Genomic DNA, 22,120 nt, shown 5'->3' with positions numbered 1-22,120 from the left:
AGTTGGAGGGGGAAGAGGAGTACTTTGTCTCCAGACCCTTTACACAGACAGTAGCAAAATGCAGACACATGGGTAAGCGTGAGGGGCCTGTTCTTTGAGTCCATCCAGCAGGACTTGATCCACTGGGAAGTGGAAGAGGTTGCTGCCTGTTTCTGCACAATAATGCAGCAGGTTGTGACCCACAGAAGGTGAAGACCTGACAAGAGTATTTGGGGTTCAAGCACAATATCAGATTACCTGAGCTCTACCTCCAAACACTGCTCACACAAATATCAAATAACCCTTTGATAATGACTTGATCTTCATCCACGGCACTATAACAAGATGAAAGGTCCAGTGCAAACAGCACTGACACATCTCCTGAACTCATTAATGTCTGAGCAACTGGAGAGGGCTGATTCATTCCAACATTTTGCAAAATTTCTCTGTCTGAAGTCAGCTGTTATTTTTCCAAGGTCCTCTCTTCCCACCACCTTGTTTCCAAAGCCAGCAGGAGAAAATCTGTAAGGTCCTACACCCCAGCTCCCTGCACACTTAAGGAATTTGCCTTCTCTTTTCTGAATGTGGTGTGTTACAATGATTTTTTCTGAGAATTGGAAACTCAAGCTCTTGGCTTGAAGGTTAGGCAGCCAGTACAACTTCTAGTTCCCAGTTACAGGAGGAAAGGCTCAGACCCATAGATGCCTTGAGGCCTGAGTCATATGGATGCAGACATAAACTTCTCTGCCCTTCGTTCTCTTTCTCTTATCCAGCTTCTCATAAACCTGTATGCTGGAGCAACGTGTGCCCTATTGCAAGGCGTAGGTATCCTGGGCAGCCCATTACCTCTCAGCTCCATGGTCCTGCTCCAACCAGCCCTGGAGCCCTTTCACTGACTGCTGCCCACATACCTTTGTCTTTAAACCAGTCAGGATTGTCTCTGTGGTTACTTGTTTCTGAGGTGGTTTGTTTTATTTTAACCCATGTGTCATTGTACTCCAGTTTTTGTACTTTAAATGGCTGGTAGCTTTATAGAAACTGTTGGTTGAGGGGTGGAAGAGATCAAAAGCAGTAGCAAATGGCTCTGAGATGGTTTCTCCTTGGTACTCTTCCCTCTTGTCCCTCAGCACTGTTCTTCAGTAAAGAGCTTTTGGGCTGCTGTGTAATGAGCAAGCCTGCCTAGATGGCACAAAGGAGAGCAGCGTACCTTGATCAGATGGACGTCCCACCTGGCCAGCCCATGCCATGGGTGCAACACCATAAAAATGTTCCTAGACTCAAGGTGGCTCCTGTTCAGACAGCTCAGGCACTTGTCACTGGGCTTCCCTCTGCTTCTCTTTTCAAGGTAAGTATGGGCAGATCCAGGGAGAAACAGCCTGCAGCCAGGACCTACCCTAGACAGCCTCTCCTGCTGCCGAGGTGCTGATTGCTGCTCGCTCTCTATCCCTCCGCAAAAACATCCCTCAAAGGGACCTTCACTTCCCACTTCACCTCACAGCCTGTCTGCGTGAGATAGGAGAAACTACTGGACACATCCAGGCACATCTGGGCACACCTCAGCCATGCCTGAGGCCATACCTGCAAGCCAGAATATGTTCCGCAAAGCCAGCCAGGTCCTGAGCAGTTTCAGAACTAGCTTTCCGAAATCCATAGAAACACCCACCGAAGAAAAGGCAATGCATTCCAGCCGAACAATGCCACTACCTGCCTTTGCTTTCTTTCTGAACACTGCATTTAGGGTTTCTTGTTATTGGCAGTAATTCTCTGATCTAATATTACAGCCAATTCTTCCAGAAATTTCAGCTTGCTCAAAAAGAACTTGTTGAAATATATCAGCTGGAGCAACCGCATTCCAAGTCAGAGAGCTTTGCTCAAAGGGAGATGAGTCACTGGCTTTCACTCCCTTTCTCCCCTCAATCACATTTCAGAGAAAATTCTGCTTTCTCACCTGCATTATGGCATACTCATGACCAGAATATTCCTTTTTCGTCATTTTTCTGTTGTATTAGGGGTTCAGAAAAGAACTGAAAAGAAAGCATTGATTGTGAAGCAAAAAGCATCTGGCCTGACGTTGGGTGATCAAGCCTATGAGCCAGAGGATGCTTTGATTTCCCCAAATAACTCTTGTTATATGTTATATAAAGTTTATTTTTAAAATTTTATTCATGAACTGCTGTGATGCTGTTGTATAATTCCAGCTACGTAAGGACAATAAAAGTTTTTCACTGTTGTTTGCTCCACAAGCTCTTTTATTTCTGATTTAAAAGTGCGTTGTGTGAAAAGCTTCAAATAGGAGCCTGAGTGGAAATCCTTTCACTTATCCCCCCCGAAAGACACATCAGCAGCAACAGCAACAGCAGAGACTCTCTACTGATCATCTCCCATCTATTCCTCAACATAGACAAAGCACTGAAATCTGGACGTTAAACTTGCACTTTCCCTGTGCCCTGGGACTACTGCTGAACCTCCACCCTATCCCAAAAAAGAGCATGTTGAAGGGTTTCTTCCTTGATTTCCAGTAAGCTTTTTAATTCTGAAAACAGATACAGAGACCTTGAGCAACTTCACGTAAGGTTAATTTTAAAAACAGCCTTTTAGTTAATTTGATTTTATGCGTGGTTGGAAGAAAGTAGGTGTGGTAAGAAGCATATTAGGTCTTTTAATTGAACTACCTTTCTTCTTAATTAAAATGCTTTGTATCCTGCGTGAGCCACGTCACCCACTTGGGTTTTAAGCACTTGGGTTTTAAGAATAAAGTGCATTTATCTGAACGTCCTTAAACAACTGTAAAGGTATGAAAACTTGGTGCAGACAGTGGAAATCAATGAGAATGTTCCAACTAATGCTTCCAATAAGTCTGTAATTGGGATTAAACAGAGAGGTTGATGAATATCAATTAAATTCAAATTATGTAGGCACAATAATTGTTCCTTTGTTAGTCATTTGGTGGTGGCTTGAGGTTTATTACTAGATGATCAGATGTATTCTCTCAGCAATTCCAGCAATTCCAGGAGGGGTTGTTATCACAGTATTTTACTGGACCATTAGTATTAACCTAATCACATAGTAAAGTGTTCTTCCATATTTTTAAGCTTGCTGAAATTTGGTTTCTAACCTGCATATAAACTCACCTTTGTAAAGTCAAGGACTGTTCTCCAGGTCTAGGGTGCCAAGACTACCGCAAGCATAGTAGGATAATGAAGGTTGATTTGTCCCCAGACATCTATGAACAGCTCTGTGAGCTACTTGATCATAGATCTGCTCATGAATGCCTACCAGAGCTGGAAAATTGCCTTCACAGGTCAAGAAATCCTCCTGCCAAGGATTGTGCTTATGGCTTTGATTGGCCAATGGGGTTTACATCATGGGAAATAATAGGAAGTTAGCAATTTTTTTTTATGTTACCTGCTGTCTTTTCCCCAAACCACTGCAGTGAAGGTCTGAAATACTCCAAGGGTTATGACTTGTCACGGCAGTAAGAAAACCCTGAGTGAAACTAAGCTCATCAAGTTGTCCAGGTCCATATGAGTTCCAGGAGATACCTCATGGCGTCAGACACAGGTCAAGTTTTTAATGAAGATGAAACCATTTTTCTTAGGGTTACTTGGAGTTCTGTCTTCACACAGAACTTCAGCCCCTAGGATCTGACCCTTAAATCCATGGCCCATAGGTTTGCATTTTTATGTTATGGACATGATACCAAGCACACTTTAGTAACCTTCTCTTAATAAGTACCACCTCTCACTTGGCCAAGACCACCACAAGTGCCCATCTGTAGATGTTTAGGCCACACAAGTCACAAAATAAAGCATGAGATAAAAGCAAATCCTCATGGACCTCATGGAAAACAAAGACCTAAATAGAAGATGAGTTGCTTCAGGACAGGGTAAAAAGATGAGTAGAAGAGGAATTTATTAGTACCCTCCTCTTCAGCTCAGAAGCCTACAGATGCATATGAGGCAGTGACTTGAAACCACCACATTGGCCAATAAGAGAGAAACAACTTCCAGCCTCTCATAAACCAACACAAAACTGTACCATCAAGGTAAGACTGGAAAAACAGGACATAATGTCTCATACATATCTGTTAATAGCACAGTTTATGCATGAGGCAGATCTCCAAATATTTGCTTTGCTTGAACATCTAGTTACTTCTTTCTGCATTTGACACTTGACTTCTATGGGGTCCTTTCAATAGGACAAATTCAGTTTCATATAACTTTGCTTTTTCCTCTGATTACTTTTGCATTCATTCAATTGCTGTATGATGATCTATGGGGACAGAAATACTGCAAAAAAACAGTGAAGATCAGGGCCTTGGGACAAGAGCAGAAGATCACCTCTCTCTCTGCAGCGCTACTGGTGGACCCTTCTGAGGTTACACAAGAATGCTCAAGAACCCCTGATCCTGAGTATGTGGGAAAATTTTTTGCCTCCTCTCATCGTCCTTATTGTATTTTCTGTCATTTACAATCCAAGCCTAGAAACAGCTCAGGCCTGCATAAGTCTGGCGTTGGCACACATGACCAGAGGACAGGCTCTCTGAGGATTGTGGAAAGAACCTCAACAGTCAACAGAGGGTTAGCACATGACTTTTAGATGGTAAAACCAGGATGAGAAGAACCTACTCTCAAGGTAGAAGGCTTGGTGCTTCCTTGGTTGCAGGGAAGGTCAGAGTCAAAAAAACAGACCCTGTTTGCTGTCAGTCATCTGTCTCTGAGCTAGTCAATGAAGGACCTCTTTACAGTCAACAAAATAGGCATCCTGCAAGGGTGATTCATCTCCTAATACAGATGTCCAAGCAGGTCCGTTGAATCAGACCCCTGAGCAGGTATTTCTCTTTTATGACTATAAAGGGCATCAAGGTTGACTAGCTTTAATGCGGGTGCCCATCGTGTTCTTGTCAAACAAATCCTACTCCTGTTTTTTTATGTCCTGACCACAACATCCTTTCCAGGCATACAACATGTGACAGCTCAACAGGGTGCACTCCGTTTGCAAAGTCAGGCATCGCAAAGATACAAAATGGTGTAATGAATTTCAAGTGCTCAATCTTTGCTCGCCGCTGCTTGTATGGAGGCAACATCATTAGGTCTTTAATTACATAATGGTGTTATATTTTTACAACACAAAGTCTCCTTATTGTTCTTTTTGAATGAACAGTGCTACGGGGAAGAAACATGTTTATAGGGTGAATGAGGCTGGTGTTTTCTGCAGGAGTCTGATGGAAGGAGGGAAAACTCTGAGTGTCACCCGTACACTAATGACATCGGAGTTAGGAAAGTGTCCCTACCTGTGTGTCTCCCATATGCACACAGAGTAGGAAGGAGACTCAGGAAGGAACTCCCTGGTGCTCCGTCTCCAAGGGACTATGGGGCATGGAAGCAGCAAATTTCCATGCCACTTCTTGGGAACTGTGGTTAAAGAGAGGAGTTGAAGAAATCTCATCAATTCTGAGTCCCAGTACTGTGCCTGAAAATGTAAGTCACCTAAGGAAAATGATGTAGACTTTGCAAACAGATAAGAGGGAAAGACAGTTATTCAGCCTGTGAACTCCAGCAAGGGCCTTTTAATGAATGTATCGAACATCAATGAAGTCACACTTACCCTGGCTTTATTTCAGGAGGTTTAGGTAAGGGCTTCAGAAAGCCTTTTTTCCCAACTAGCCAATATGTGTCTTCCACTCCTTTACCCTAAAACAAAAACAAAAATCCAGATAAAAGCAGCTTCCTGACCACCCTGTGCTCAGTACGTAACTTTCTCACTGGGTCTCTGAAGGCTACATATATGTCCAGAGACAGAGCATGGCTGGAAATCTTGAGCTCCATCATATTGGTTCAGGGATTACTTGAATTTCACTATTCTAAAAGAAGAGGCCTTGTTCTAACTGTCATCTACAAACAACCCTCATTGATCTGGGTCATTGAAACTACACAGCTTAACAGAGATGAGAAACTACAGGATCTCTAATCATCTTATGTAGCAGCACCAACATCATTAACTGAGAGATTTTAAAACCGTTTCTGGGCTGATTATCAGAATAATAGCTTCCTCTCCCACCACTGATGATTTAGCTTTTAAAATGAGATGCACCTGATGAAATATAGGCATCTATATCAGAGTCAATTACCCTTGACTGGAGAAGTGGAGGAAAACAGACACTTCTAGGGTGACATTCATCTTCACATAAACTAGGCATTGAAAGTTAGTCAGGTTAATAATTTTCTAAAGTGCCAATTTATCTTTACTAACTATGTAAAGGTTTCTTTCCATTGATTAAACCTGGAATAATTACCCCAGACCTCCACTTGCAGACATATGAACTTCGGTGAGATGATTCCACTTTTCCTGAAAGATTGTTGAGGGACCTGGGGCTGTATTTAGAATTCTTACTGTAGGTGTTTAAAGCAAGCAAACTCCTACTTCTGTCTATTCACTATGTAAGAGGAGAAGTGATGTTTTGAATCGTTTAGTATTGTCTTGTTTGGACACTGTGAAAAGTAGCAGCTTCTGTCAAGGGTGGCCTAAATAGACTCCCAAATAAATAGTTAGATCTGGCACATACAGCTGATTGCTTGGTCCCATGGTCCTTCAAGGATTACCTCATGTGCTGAAACAATGGGGACAATTTGGGAAGGATCCAGCAGAAGAGTGGTGCATGAAGGCCAAGCAAGGGCTTAATATGAAAATTCCTTAAGCAAGAACGTTCCCCTGCGAAGCATTTCACACAGCCCTTGCCTTCTTACCTTCAGTTCTGTTTTTCCCCTAGGTATGATTTCATAGCCTTCATTTAGACTCCGAAGTGTATCCACTGTACTTTGGCTGACATGAATTCTGTAAGCTGGGAATGGAAAACAAAACAGCTGGATCACTATACTGCACACGCATTGTGAATTCTCCACTGCTTCATCCTGGCAAGGAAAAATGCTCCAAGGCATGCAGACGTGTAGCTGGTGTAGCTGGGTAGTGCTCCTCTACGCAGAGTATGATGCTGATGGATGGATGCCTCCCTGTAGGGCTCTAACAAGCACAGGTGAGAGGAGATCTACACTGGGGTCTCCCTGGAGAAGGATACTGTCGTGGTTTAACCCCAGTTGGCAACCAAGCCCCGCACAGCTGCTCACTCACTCCCCCACGGCGGGACAGGGGAGAGAATCGGAAGAGTAAAAGTGAGAAAACTCGTGGGTTGAGATAAAGACAGTTCAATAGGTAAAGCAAAAGCCGCCCAACGCAAGCAGAGCAAAACAAGGAATCCATTCACCACTTCCCATCAGCAGACAGGTATTCAGCCATCTCCAGGAAAGCAGGGCTCCATCACACACAACGGTTACTTGGGAAGACGGACGCCGTCACTCCGAACATCCCCTCCCTCTTCCTTCTTCTTCCTCCAGCTTTACATACTGAGCATGATGTCATGGCATGGAATATCCCTTTGGCCAGCTCGGGTCAGCTGTCCCAGCTGTGTCCCCTCCCAACTTCTTGTACACTCCCAGCCTACTCGCTGGTGGGGTGGCATGAGAGGCAGAAAAGTCCTTGACTCTGTGTAAGCACTGCTCAGCAATAACGAAAACACCTCTGTATTATCAACACTGTTTCCAGCACAAATCCAAAACTTAGCCCCATACTAGCTGCTGTGAAGAAAATTAACTCTATCCCAGCCAAAACCAGCACAGATACCAAACACACGAAGTACGGAAGTCCATCTCTTCATAAAGTTGATACTTCATAAAGATAGTAACAGTTTTTTCAGCAACATTGCTAGCTGGAACCAAGAATGCCATTCTTATCTATTGCCACAGCATAACTAGGCAGCAAGAAAGAAAAGAAAAATAACCGACTGTCCTGCTCCAAACACCCAAAGTCATTTGAAAGTTGGGATGAAGAGCAGAGAGAGGGAGTTTGCAAGGGAAAATAATGAAAATGGGGCTGTGGATCTAGATCCATCTGGATTTTTCAGCAATTGATCGCACCCAGAGCTGCCATTAACAGTCTATGAACAAAACGGGTAAATGTGGAGATCTTTATCAAGTTCCCTTCTTCCCCAGCTTGTTTTACATACATTCAGAACTCAGTGAAATTTGTTGTTGTTCTGTTGGTGTGAACAAGCCAAGGAATGTTTCTAAAACATTTTCCCAAAAAATACCTTTCTATGTTGTTTTTGTTGAGCTTTTGTTTCAAATCTGTCAGTCACATTCCCTTCCCCCTTGAAGGACAGGGCATGAACCAATTAATTTTTTTTTTTGCAGAATAATCAGAAAGAAGAATATCCATTCAAATATATAGAGGAAGACAGAGGAAGACCACACAGCTTTGAGCTACACTTCCCGAGACACTAATCTACAATCTTCCTATTACTGTGTATCTCTATATACTTCTGTTCACATATAACGATGCTCTTGTATCTGCAGTGGTCCCAGTCTCAGTGGGACTTCACATTTTTGAGGATCTAAACCTTGACAATCTTCAAATATCTCTTTTGCTATTAGAAATCTGCTGTGAAACTATTTCCTCTCTTCTACTGCTTTTGAAATGCAATGCATGCCTCTTAAAATAAGCCAGCCATAATCACACAAAAGGCAATTTTCCTTAATTAATGATTAGCTTAATTGTTAGTCTTAATGAGTCTAATTAAAATCACTGGAGCTAGAAATGTAAGGATTGCATGGAAGAGTGAAAAAGTTCCAATGTGACATATATGCTACAACATATTTCTAGCCTGGCAAGACCTCAAGATTTTAATATTGAATATTACAAACTTCATGTAGCTTATAAACTAGCCATAACAGGTAATTTCTTAGAGCTGATGAAAATATCAAAAAGGAGACCAGAGGTCAGGGATTAAAATGTATGAGACATTGCTTCGGAAATAAAATTGTACTGGTAACCTGGACATGAAAAGCAAATTTGAAATTCATCCAGGGCTCTGACACTGCTGTCTCTAGCTGTCCACTGTCTCATCCACAGTTCTTCCACTATGGTTTACAGATCCACGTTTTAGCCAAGGACAACAAGATGTCCCCATTGCTGAAAATAGTGGGTCCAGAGGAGGCCCCAGCAACGCTCCGAGAGCTGGAACAGCTCTGCTGGGGGGACAGGCTGGGAGAGCTGGGGGGGCTCAGCCTGGAGCAGAGAAGGCTCCAGGGAGACCTTCCTGCAGCTGCCAGGTCTGAGAGGGGCTGAGGAGAAAGATGGGGACAGACTTTTTAGCAGGGCCTGTAGCGACAGGAGAAGGGGTAACAGTTTTAAACTAAAAGAGAGGAGATTTAGACTAGATCTGAGGAAGAGATTTTTAACACTGAGGGGTGGTGAAAGCCTGGCTGAGGTGGTCCATGCCCCATCCCTGGAAACATCCCAGGTCAGGTTGGACGGGGCTCTGAGCAACCTGCTCTAGTTGGAGATGTCCCTGCTCATGGCAGGGGGTTGGACTAGATGGCCTTGGAAGGTCCCTTTCCACCCCAAAGTATTCCATGGTTCTATGATTGCTTCATCTCTCTCAAGTTTGTCAACCACCCACCCCAGGGACTGTCCCAAATACTCACGCAGGCCCGTGGACTCCATTCGTGATGCCGTGTTCACTGTGTCTCCAAAGAGGCAGTACCGTGGCATGGTAAGCCCCACCACGCCAGCCACGCAGGGCCCTGAAAGACACGTCATCTGTATAACCCAGAAGGTACTGCACAAATTAAGGGCTCTACTTAGAAACAAATCTTATCCTCTCCTCTGATCTTCAAAAACCACTTGAGAATCCAGGATTTTTAAAGATCTCATTGGCCTCGGTGCTTGCTACAAGCAGTCAAAAATTAAGCATTGCTCTGGATTGCACATTGGTGTTTTATGCCTGACAAAAGCCTCATGTGGGAGGACCCCAGTTCACCACCATCTGGGAGAAATTTGTTAGGAGTTCACAGCTCAAGGGCTATTGCAATCTTGCTTTTAAAATACCATCACCAAATTCCATCTGAGAAAACTAAAGTTCAGATCCTGTGACATGCCCTGTGTCCCAGCGAAACAGGATTGAAAATCAGCCTCGGACATGCAGAGATGCTGGCAGCACGCTGGACCACCCTGTGTCCCCTCCTTGGAAAGGAAGACTTCATTAGCTTGCCTGTCTAGCCAAAAACTGTTTATTTTTCCTCTCTCTTTCTTTAGACGAGATCCACTCCCTTCCAAACTAGCTCCCGAAGAAGCGGTGCCAAGTTCTCGGGGGGAGGTATGTGTGCAGGATGCACACGCGCGTGCACACACGCAGAGACAAAACGAGCAGCACAGACAGCCGTCGTCGGGGGCACTTGGGGTAGCTGATGTTTGGACTGTTCTCTGGAGGATGAGATGTTCAGTTTCATCACGCACGGTTGAAAATATCAGGCTTGCAAAATAAACGCAAAAAAAGAAAAAGATAAATTAAAAAAAGAGAATGCTTTCAGCCATGTAAGGAGGTGCGGGGCTTCCTGCGGAGACGGGACAAGCCTCTGTATTTTGCATTGGGTGCATTTATGTCATGCCTTCTCAGGCCCTCTCTGCCTTTTCGATTTCATGTTCCTTCTGGATTAAGATGTAACAAAGCTGACATCTAGGAAATCTTTTCCCATGCAAGGTAACAAGAGATGTAAATGTAGGACATCATCAACAGTACCAGAAATGATGCTATAGAATAAAAAAAAAAGTTTTTCATAATACAAAAAATCGTAGGTTAAAAATTTGGTTTAATAGTAATAATAATAGCCTAATTTAGAAATAGATCAGTTACTTGTTTTAGGAAAATGAAATTTTACTGTGATTTTAGCCTTCTTAGTTATAAAAACTGATTCTTCATGTAGTTTTCCGATACTTCTTAAGAACAATGAAACTCCATAGCTGAAACTATGGGCAACTTTGCAAGAACCCCTCTGACTGTAACCTCTGGAAAGTTGTTGCTACAGAGTCAAAGTAACAGGATTTTAATTTAATTTATGGAGGATGCAAACTGAGAGGTAAGAGATTTCAATCCCTGCCTGATGAAGCATCGCTTGCTTAAAGATTAAAAAAAAAAAAGAGAGAGAGGAAGAAAAGTTCATGCCAAAAGTGTTACAAGGACCTAAACAGCATGTCTGGATCAAACACAGCATGCAGAGACTGCTGGAGATCAGGAAAAGCTGATTTAATGGTGGTTTTTTTCACTGCCAATGTGCCGTGCAACCTTGGATAAGACACTGTCCCTCAGAATCTCTTGTAATTTAATTCCCATCCTTATCAGTACTCACAAATTTGGTTGAAGCTCTTCAGGAGAGGAGCTATATCCACTAGAGGAAGTTTTTTCAGGCTCTAGTCTATAGGCACTTCTATAGCACAGCTGTAAAGACACTGTTGATACTACTGGGTCAAGGTCCTAACGCTTACCTAACCAGTCCTTAATGTGTGCACGCTAATGTGGCACATGCATAAACAAGGGTCTTGTTGGAGACATTTTAATTCATGCTTCAATAACAGCTTTCCCCTGAGAAAAAACTAACTCGCATAGCATCACTTCATCGTGGGGTGATGACATGACAGCGGCGCTTCGAAATCTCAGTAAGCATCAAAGTTCCTTCTGTAATAGATGTTGCAAGGACACAGAGAAATGGTTCTTGTAAAAAAACTGCCCTCACCGAGGAGGATTTGATTCAGTTTTGAGAAGCACAAATACAGGCAGCTGAGCTCCTACTGTAGTCTGTGGAGGCCAAGTCAACTGAGCCGTGAGAGCCTTTCCACCGCTGCCCCTGAACAGCTCTCCAGGTCCACTTAGGTGTCAACCAGATCTCCACTGACCACAAAATGAGTGCAGGCTCCCTAACGCTCCTGGAGACACCTCCATGTGGGTGCCTAAATTTAGGTTTCCTGTTTGTTCAGTGCAATCATCCAATCATTTCTGCAAAGCTCACAACCTAGGATAGGCAAGATTTTTAGGGTGAGGTCCTATCTTTCTAGGGCACTGCTTTTAAGCCTGTCCTCCTGTTGCAGAAAGTTACTAGTTCAAAACCAACCCTACATGGCCAAAGTACTTCTCCATGGTGAAAGCGTCCAAGAATTAATTCACTTGCTGCCTTCGCTGCCTGTGTGTGTTCCCCCTTGTCTAGACAGCCTCAGCAAAGGGCTAACAAAAACTTCCAGCAATAAATCTCCCACAGTAACAAGTTTCAGAGGAAACCGAAGACTCTGTGATGAGAACGTTATGGCCGAGTTGTTTAATTATACAGGTTCACTGGTTTGTTTTGCACGGCGCTTTGCCAGGGCTTGCAGGGTCAGTTAATGAGCCGTGCTGGCTACGACTCTGCAACAACCATCAGTGGTGCCGTGGAGATTTAATAAGCTCAGTGGAAGTGTGGGGCTGCCTGCCAGAGAGCCTGACCGATAAACAGATCTTCTTCAGCCTCCATGGAAAAGCTGGTCTTCTCACCACTGTTCTCCCCAGCCTTCCAGCCCCAGCCCAGACACAGCCAGCATGGAAACAGCTGAGTCAGCTGAGTTTTTCTGGACAGGCAGCCAAGTTCAGCGAGAAGAGCCAAGACTCCACGGTGCATTTAAAGCAGAGGAGAAACTGAGGACCAGATGCTGGTCTTGTCCTCCTCACCTGACCCATGCATTGCCACAAGTGGACTATGGGCATGGGCCAGCAGAAGTTCCCAGAGCTGCAGGTCTCCACTGGGGCTTGAGGGACAAGGGCAGCCCATGCCCAAATGGAATTTCCTGCTTTTTCAGAGAGGGAATCACGAGCTCTTGTTGGCACCAGTTTCCAGAGAGCAGCTGGCCCACAAAACTGGTGGTCACACCCATACTCCATCTTTTCCAGGACAGTGAAAGTGTCAGCCAAGCCCTCCTGTCCCCCAAACGCTTCCTCAATGCCTTCATGGTGCTGGTGATTCCCTCTTCATGCTTCTTTCCTCAGGAGAAACAAGGTCTAGGGTTAATCAAACTCTGCTGTCAGCTCGGTGGCTCGGGGAGCTGGTTTGCTTTGGAGCATGCATTTCTCACTGCCCCTGTGACAGTATGACGCTGCCAGATCTGTGCAAAACAAGATCTGGCTTCTGCTTCTTTAGAAAGAAAACACCAATTTCTCCCCGTCTTCCTCTCACACCCTACACAACAGCTCATAGCAACACCACTTGCCAGATACCCAGAGTTCATAAAAACAAGAAAAAATGTAACTACCCCCCGAAAACATCACTGGATTTTTGGCTGGGTGCATGGAAGACGCATTGCAGAACTGCTGTCAACAGGCAGCAGCAGACGTTGTGCGCCAAATTCCTCCCTTTCTGTGTTGAAAATGTGCTGCTGGTGTCTTGCTCTGGGCAAGACAAGCTGGGGCCACAGTCTCATCTCATTTAAGCCAGAACATAAAACCCACAGTGCTCCTGCAATCATTCCTTAAAGCTTTAAACTTCTGTGAAGGGCCAGCTAAGACTCCTGAATTGCAAAGAAAACAGTAAGGAGATGAGTTTTCAGAGAGAACCCCAAAAGAAGAACTTATATGGTCTAGGAGATATGAAATATTGATTTTAGCTCTGCTCAAGTCATTTGGTGTATTGTGGGTGAGATGCTTCCTTTTCTCTGCTCTTCTTTCCCAATGTATACAACAGGGACCAGGATACTGACTTCCGTAAAACACTTGCATGCCCAAGCTGCAAAAATGTGGGCATTATCAGATAGACAGAGGGATAAAAACCCCTGTAATACTGGGTCGGATTCCTGGACAATCTTACTCATTGTTTGGCTTCCTGCAAAGTACCTGGTACTTCAGAGGGAGACACAAGACACCTGGTGATGAACAGCTGGGAAAAATGTATTAATGGATGACTATGGTGTAAAACTATGAATGTTCATATCTCTTCTAATAACACTCATTCTATGATAACTGCAGATGTCTTTTCCTCCATTTAAAATTCCCATCATATTTTTGCTTATATGATGACTGCAGTCCTACTGGGTTTTTGGGGGATTTTTTTAGTTTAATTACACTTTGTATATAAGAAAAAAATCTTCCTCCTTTCTTTTTAAACAAGCCACTTTTCTGTTAATTGAATAAATTATCTCTTCGACATTAGAGATAATTTACTGTCTTTATAACATACCGTTTTCTTAATAGCTGTATCACGTATTTTTCCAGTTATGTCCTACCTGTAATAAATCTCCCCAACCTTTTCATTCTTTCACTCTATATGCCTGTTTTTCTGCGCTTTCTCATTTCAGAACAGTTACAAAGACGTCACTGGTCGTCTCCATATCACACTGGTGAAGAACCTATGGCACATCAAAGAGCCACTCTTACAACCAAACCCTTGTGACTCACGTTCCTGATGTAGTTCCTGACTGCGACAGGATACAAAATTTCTCCCCCTAATGGCACTAAGCCATTTTCCTGCTTGGGGTTTGTGTTTCCATTTGAATGCCCTTGTTGCTATGGGAGATTTTAAAGCATCTTCTAAGGGCGCCTGTTTTGGGTCAGGCAGGAAGAAAGCATTCAGAGCTGGAAATACAATTGCAAAGGAGTTCTTTGATGGTCAGGAGCAGGCGAGTGCTGCTGCCTACCTGTGTGCAGCCCGATTCGTATCCTGAGGGGGATGTCTGGCATGTGTCTCATTCTGAACGTTCCTACCGAGCTGAGGATGTCCAGGGACATGTTGGCTATCTCAGCTGCATGCTTGTTTCCGTTTCGTTTTGGGAGCCCTGAGGCAACCATGTAGGCATCACCAATTGTCTCCACCTGGCAAATACCAGGACATTAAAAAAAAAAAAAATATTGAAAAAGAGGGAAAAGAGCCATAGAATAAAACTACACGAGTATCTGACACACAGATGGTTTAATCCTCATGCCCAGGTGCTCCTCACCTTGTAAACATCGTGGTTTCGAAGAACAGCATCAAAGAGTGTGTAAAGGTCATTCAGAAGGTCAACTACTTCAATGGGTTCACTGAGGGCTGAAATGGTTGTGAAACCCACGATGTCACTGAAGTAGATGGTCACCTGGTCAAAATACTCCGGCTCCACAGTGCCACCAGTCTTGAGGGCTTCTGCCACCGATCTGAAATAACACCACAAAGATGACAAAAATGACAACAACCCTAATTGTAGGGCATGTCCAAGAGCTCAGACACTCTTGTTCTACTGTGCTCAAAAGACCTTCCACTAAATAGAAGGTTCTATATGCCCGTAACAAGCATTGATGAAAGTTTCTGATTGGAAGGTGATTGCCAAAATTGGAGATCAGCTCTGCAAACTCATTGAGTTCTGGGAAGTTATTTTGTCCAGTCCAGCTACGTAGTGCCAAGGGGCTTTTTCACCATCTAAAGTACTAGTACTTACGGGGGGAGCATTTGTGACAGTAGCTTTTCTGTCTTCTGTTTTTCAACCTCAAGCTCTTCGGTCCGCTCCCTGATTAAATCTTCCAGGTTGCTTGAATACTGCTCAAGCATCCTGAGCATTGAGTCAATGATATTGGTCTTTTTCCCTTTGTTCATGGTTTTGAACTGCAAAATCAAACTAGAGTTATTTCTGCATCTCATTACAACATTGTAGCACTCTAGTTTTGGAAAGGAACAAAACCCAAACATTTTTAAAGGGACAATGCTAAAGACTGGCTTTGTCAGTGGGAAGACATCAACGAATCAACGATAAGGGCAAACTAGAGGGTGAATTTGCATCACTAACTATGGAAGCTGCCCAGGAGCATGTTGCTCCTTTATGAACTTTCAGTGAGGGTTAAGTGAAACACCACCTTCCATGAGCTGGCAACATGTATGCGAATTGTTATGGAGTCCTATCATACTGCAAATTTGCACCCTCATTTATCCCATGGCTAACCTTTAGGGTTAGTCCCTAGGGTTAGATACCCTTTAGGGTATCTTGCAGCCCTTTGCATACAGAGGTGCAAACTTCAGGGCATTAGCAACACTTAGAAACTTCTTATGTCTTATTGGTCTTAAATCTGCCTTTGCACACTGGCATGTATGTGTACTGCCATGCCCCCCCCACAACTCCTCATTGAGTTGTGTTCTCTCCTCTTGACCTGAAGCTGTGCCTCTGGACTATTTGGATTATCTGTGGCTTCAGATGCTGCCTTAGACTCCACAGTGGGGTCACATGGGTGTAAAATTATTCACAGTTTCATAGGACTGAAGGGTAAAAAATATGGATATTGCTTTATCTAGTTTGACCTTATAAGAACACAGGAACAATACTGCTGGATCAGACAGGGTGTTTGTTTTGCAAATACCTGTCCATGAGACTGGCCAGTAACAGATGTCTGGGAAAGCTGTTCAAACAGGGCTCAGGAACAGTCATATTTCCTTGGGATATGCTCCCAGCCTCTACCGATCCGCAGTCCAGAGACCTCCTAAACCAAATGTTGTATCTTTGTGTTTAAGAGCTTGTGGCGGATTTCCCTTTTAAATTAATCACCTTTTAAATACTTTAGAAGGTCAATCAACATATTGATCTGAATGTGTTATCATAATTTACAGATCTTTGATCTCCATGAGACCTTCTGGGCAGGTACACTGCAAATGTGAGGACGCCAAGCCTGTGTCCTGCTTGTTGCAGGGGGGTTGGACTAGATGACTTTTAAAGGTCCTTTCCAACCCAAACTATTCTATGTCCACCCTGCTTCACACCCCACGTGGTGGTGCCACAGCAGCCCAAGTTCAGGACAAGGTGTAAGCCAGGCCAGGCCTGACCAACAAAAGCAAATCTCTAGACACAACAAACCATAATATAACGCAATAGCAAAGGCAAGACTAGAGCTCTGGGACTTCAATTATTATTTAAGGGTTCACTTAAAGAAACCCCCACACACTTCCCTGCTGAGTATAAACAAACGATTGCACCCGCTGCTCTATTCACCGACCTTATGAAAGACCTCCTCAAAGGTTGGTCGTCGTTCGGGGGCTTCACCCCAGCATTGCTTCATTACCTGGATGCACTCCAGGGGGGCCAACTCAGGGGCTATGTTTGGCCGGCACAGGGGAGGGGGTTTCTTCACTTTCTTTATAATTTCTGTGACAAAGAGAAGAACGGGAAGCACATTGTGAGATGGAGGATCTTGGTGGCAGCAAAGGACATGGACCTTTCACCTGTCCCTTGCTTGCTCCTTCAGCCATCACTGTTGTTACTCCTTACTGCCCAAAGGCTGTGTCGTATGAGCCTGGGTGCTTCTGCTTTCCTCTGCCAGGAACCTCTTGGAGGATTTAAATATGAGATTCATCCACCTACGTGTCCCTGGAGAACCAGGTTATGAGCAATAAAGTGGCTGGGTGGGGGAAGGCTGTGTGACAGATGGGTGCGTGAGCCTGCAGGCTTGTGTTTAATGAAACTGCCTCTGACTCTCTCCATTAGGGTCTGCAATCCTTTACGGGAGCAGAGGGTTATGGCTGAGCCCAGACAGGAAGGATACCAGCCTCTGATGCCTCGTCATTAACTGGGAACCAGTACCTAGGAGGTTGATGGGAATGGAGACAGTGGAAAGTATTTTAAGGGGGAGAGTTTGGGTTCAAAACAACGTCTGGGAAGTGACTCCCTGTCCAGAGGTGAAATAAGACTAATAAGGAACTGGGCTGGGGCTGTCAGACCCTGAGAAGTCAGTCCTCGAATCTGCATTTTTTAGGTAGAACAGCCCTACAGAGAAGGAGTGGAACTGCAGGTTTCTTCGACAGCCGAAGCACAGGTGGATGTCTGAACCCAACCCCGACTTTGACTTAGGTATTTCTTAGTAAGAATATCCTGGAGGAAGTGTTTTGTTTTGTAAGGTAGAATTATATCTTCCTGCTTGAAAAAATACCGAAGTGATTGTCTTTGAAGGTTTCACCTTGTGTAGTGCGGAGGAGTCATCTGGAATGAAAACCACCCCCTTTCTGGCAGGAGCCTTGCATTTCCACAGCTGTTACTGTGAGTACCCAAAGCTTTTCACTGTTGGCGGTTCACTTCAAAGCTCTTTGGCCCATCCCACTAGTCTCCACCAAAAGAACTAAACAAAGAACCTGGCCCAAATATTTCCAGAGGCAGCCAAGGGGAAATACCTTCCTCAGACAGTTTCAAAGTTCACACCAGGAGTGAAAGCTCCTTGAGGATTAGGAAACAATGAGTAGATATTTGTCATTTTATCAGGTCAGGAAACTGGAGTGCACTACGTTCATCATTTTCTGGAGGTTCCACAGGGGGACTAGGTGGGGGGACACCTGCTAATTACATCATAGACTACATCATAGGTCCAACTCTGAATTACAGAGCAGGTTACACCATAATCATCATTGTCATCACATTGCTGCAGCAGCTTGGGGTGCAACAAGGTTAGGCCCCCATTTTTCCAGGCACTGAACTGGCAGGTACTGAATAGTCATAACCCCACTTGGTGACTGTCCAGCTTAAAATGTGTTGAGAATGGTCTTTCACTGAAATCAGCTCTTTTTTGATTGTTCTCACCCCCTCTCTGTGCAAATGATTGTGACCTGACCCTGACTGCAATGTGTTGGCTCTACCTATGCATGCACGATGCCATCTGAACTAATGAGAGTTGCACCACGAACAGTTCCTAAGGAGTTCACCTATTTGCTATTTCTGATACAAGCCACTCAGTATAAGTCACCAGGGTCATGATGTATCACTTCAATCTCTGCTGAACAGAGAGAACCTCTGTAAATGGGGCAATAACTAAGGAAAAACAGATGGGCAGATGGACAAAAGAGGATGCTAGGGAGGAGTCCAGCTCGAAAACCTCAACTCTCATGACATATAAAAAAGAGCCGGTGAGTGGGAAGCAAAGGAGTTTCCACGCTATGGGAAATTCTGCCATCAGAGTTCACCCCACACCAGGATGAAAGGTCCAAGTTTAGACAGGGAACTGGAGGTGCTGCAGTGGCCTGACTGCCAGTCAGCTCTGAAGCTTCTTGGGGGGTACCCAGAGCCCCAACCCCATCAATAGCAGTGATGAGTCACGTACCACGGCTGAGATCAGAACTACACATTTTGAAGTTTATTATGGATGTTTTGCTGAAATCAGCCTTTTGTCACTGAGAAAGGTCATGAGATTGGGACATTATTTCCATACTAAGGTTTTACCCAAGGGACTTGGCCAGACCTTTTATGAGTGCTCTGTGTAAAGCCTTAAAAATGTGCTGAAATCATTGCCTACCTTCAGCTGAGAGTTCTGACATGCAGTATGGTGGACCCCGAACAACCACTTCTTGTAAGATGATTGCAAAGCTGTAAATGTCCCCTTTGAATGTGCCCTTTCTGCACATGTCCGGGTCCCTCAGTAACTCAGGAGCTGTCCAGAGCAATTCTAAAAAATTCAAGAACATCACTTTCCTTACACTTGAGCTCAGATTATTGCAAACTAAGTACTTAAATGAACACTTCAGTTATTTGAGGAAAGGTTGGAACATACTTTATTATTTACTGGATCAAGTCTTCTATTTCTTGTGATGTGTTAGAAATACTAAACTTCCATACTGACAAAAAATTTGAGTTTTCCAAATTTCAGTCTGTCTTATAAAAAAATTTTGCTATGCCAACAATTTACATGCTAAACACTAGCCTTGAACATCTACATAGGTCTTACCACTGCCAAAAGTGTTAACACCTTTTTTTGGTTGTAAATATGACTCAGACAAAATATCGGTGCTGAAGCCTGGATTTCTTGTTACTGTTGTTGCTCTTTAACAAAGAAACAGTTAATAGAATGTTTTCTGTAGTTCTGCTTAGATGAAAGTAGTTTCCCTTAAAGCAGTTTTCTGAAATATGATCAGTCTTCATAATACAATAGTTCAAGTGATGAAAGACACAGTTGTAAAACATGCCCAGCCTCATAAGAAATGAATCTTCTTCAAACTGGGATATTGTTACCCTGGTAACTGTGCATTCTGGGTAATGGGAATAAGGAACATTTCAGGTACTGCAATGTATGTAACTCGTGCAAGGCAGGAGGAGAAGAAGGTTTTCTGGCAACTGCCCGATCTGAGACACTGGAAATGTGTAGTAACCAAATCCCATGACAGAGGGATCAAAACACTACATACCACTTGAAAACAGGTTTCAAAAATAAACTGGGATGCCAGAGGAACCCCAGGACAACAGCCAAGTGAAAGAAATCCAGCCAAAGACTCCAAACCAAGTCCCATGAGATGCTGTCCCTAAGTGGTGGGAATGTCATGTGGCAGCCTTTGGTGACTGGCCTACAAAGGACCTGTTTCAAAGACACCTGTATCATCTTGTGTTTCAGATAGCTTAGTTTTACAAAACAAGGCTTTTTGCATTTGGGTTAACTTAAAACTTTAAATGTAGGGGCTAAGGATGTGAAGCCAATTCCACAGGTCACAGATACTCAGGACTGATCAGATTTCAGGGGCGCTTAAATCCTTCCCCAGCTATGACAAGCTTAAGTTCTGGCACTGCTTAACAATAAAAACTCTTTCCATTACCATGACACTCTGCTATTCACTTCACTTTCAGGAGGTCTGAAAAAGCTTTGCTTATCCTCTCCTGTAACAATGCATTGTATACAGGTAACTAGATGGCGTGAGATTGAGCACAAAAATCCTTATGTGGCCACTGGTCCACAACTGCATCAGGACAAGCATCTGCTAAGTGAATGGACAAATATTTCCCAAATATATTTCCTTATGACACCTACCTTCTGGGGGTGGCTGAATATACGGGCATTTCTGTGCTTCTAAGAGCTCATTATAACCATAGTCAGTGATCTTCAGCACAAACCGTCCGTCCACAACGCAGTTACGAGACTTGAGACGTCCATGGGCAAAATCTCGGTGATGCAAATACCTAATTCCCTATGAAACAGAAAAGATTGAGTCTGTTCCTTAAGAATTGTATTAGATATTAGGAAAAATTTCTTTACTGAGAGAGTGGTCAAGCATTGGAACAGGCTGCCCAGGGGTCACCATCACTGGAAGTGTTCAAAAAATATCTGGACATGGCACTTTGGGCATGGTGGTGTTGGGTTGATGGTTGGACTTGATGATCTTAAAGGTCTTTTCCAACCTTAATGATTCTGTGTGATTCTGTATTATCTGTCAGCATTCAGAGATACCAAGCCAAATCGTCACCTTGGATGGCATTGAATACACCATTGATTCTATGCCAAATATAGTCCTGATCAGACCAAGAAACTGTGGGAAAAGTTCAGAAATGGATTAGGAAGAAGAATTGGGGTATCTGCACCCTAAAGTAATACTGGAAAGGACTGGCAGCTTTAGGAATAGTCAGATGCCTCCCTTCGTAGCCGTAGGACTCATTGCACTCAGAAATTGTGCTTTTAGACAAGGTTAAGAAGGTGAACACAAGTGGTACCCACTGGTTAGGTCAAGGGAAGCCATAAAGAGCTGGATGCCCCATCTGGCTCCCTCAAGGAGGATTAGAAGGTGGGCTTCCTATAGCCCATGGTGGGCTCTATGAATGGTTCTGGAAGTCTATCCTCTGTAGGCCACCTGCTTCAGATTGGTAGTTCACCATTAGGGGATGAAAACAGATGGGACATGATTGGAAGTGTGTGAACGCTCTTCTAAAGTGACCATATGTGTAGCCATACTGTGACAGAGGATCTCTTTGGTTTGGTTCTATGCTGGATGCATTCTGATTTATGACAAGAAAGGGTCTTTGGAAGGTAGGAATTTGTCACCAAATTCATTGTTCTAGGTGATCAGTTCTAGCCTGATGTGTAGTTTTAACCTCTCATCCTGCTGCGTGGATGTAATCCTATTATCCCAAAGAATGCTTCTCTCAGATGGTAACAAAAGAGGAATAAGAGGTCTCCACTGGCGAATGACCCTGTATACCAATATATATATTGGTGTATATATGTACCAATATAATTACATTAACATTGATTTTCCCTACATTACTTTAAAAATTCCAAAGTCCTGGATGAAATAGCTCTGCCAATATAAAAATAACATGCAGGTCACGCCTTGGCAGGAGCAATGAATTTACTTTAATTAGATCCATCATGAGAGAGGACTTGAACATCCAATCTAGTTTCATATCTTCATTTCTCAGCAAGTCCTCCAGGCTTCCTCGGGAGCAGTACTCTGTCACTATGGCAAAGATGCCACAGTCAGAGAAAAAGCCCAGGAACAGATTCACGTTTTCATGGCGCAGATCTTTCATCTGAAACAAGACA

General features: G+C 43.8%; 1 protein-coding gene across 1 annotated transcript in view; it reads right to left on the bottom strand.

The window, feature by feature from the left end:
• GUCY2F (guanylate cyclase 2F, retinal) overlaps nucleotides 1–22,120 on the bottom strand; it is a gene marked incomplete at both ends in the record, with an annotated part of 44,327 nt that overhangs the window by 6,574 nt on the left and 15,633 nt on the right. The window contains 10 exons of the mRNA XM_082015001.1: nucleotides 5,587–5,672; nucleotides 6,726–6,820; nucleotides 9,519–9,617; nucleotides 14,521–14,695; nucleotides 14,821–15,013; nucleotides 15,295–15,458; nucleotides 16,835–16,983; nucleotides 19,115–19,264; nucleotides 20,615–20,771; nucleotides 21,931–22,107. Coding sequence (XP_081871127.1) covers nucleotides 5,587–5,672; nucleotides 6,726–6,820; nucleotides 9,519–9,617; nucleotides 14,521–14,695; nucleotides 14,821–15,013; nucleotides 15,295–15,458; nucleotides 16,835–16,983; nucleotides 19,115–19,264; nucleotides 20,615–20,771; nucleotides 21,931–22,107 — 1,445 coding nt within the window. The remainder of the gene's footprint in view (nucleotides 1–5,586; nucleotides 5,673–6,725; nucleotides 6,821–9,518; nucleotides 9,618–14,520; nucleotides 14,696–14,820; nucleotides 15,014–15,294; nucleotides 15,459–16,834; nucleotides 16,984–19,114; nucleotides 19,265–20,614; nucleotides 20,772–21,930; nucleotides 22,108–22,120) is intronic.

The sequence above is a fragment of the Phaethon aethereus genome (assembly GCF_964289735.1).
Source record: "Phaethon aethereus genome assembly, chromosome: 1".
Lineage (NCBI taxonomy): Eukaryota > Metazoa > Chordata > Aves > Phaethontiformes > Phaethontidae > Phaethon > Phaethon aethereus.
This window is presented reverse-complemented; position numbering and strand designations above follow the sequence as displayed.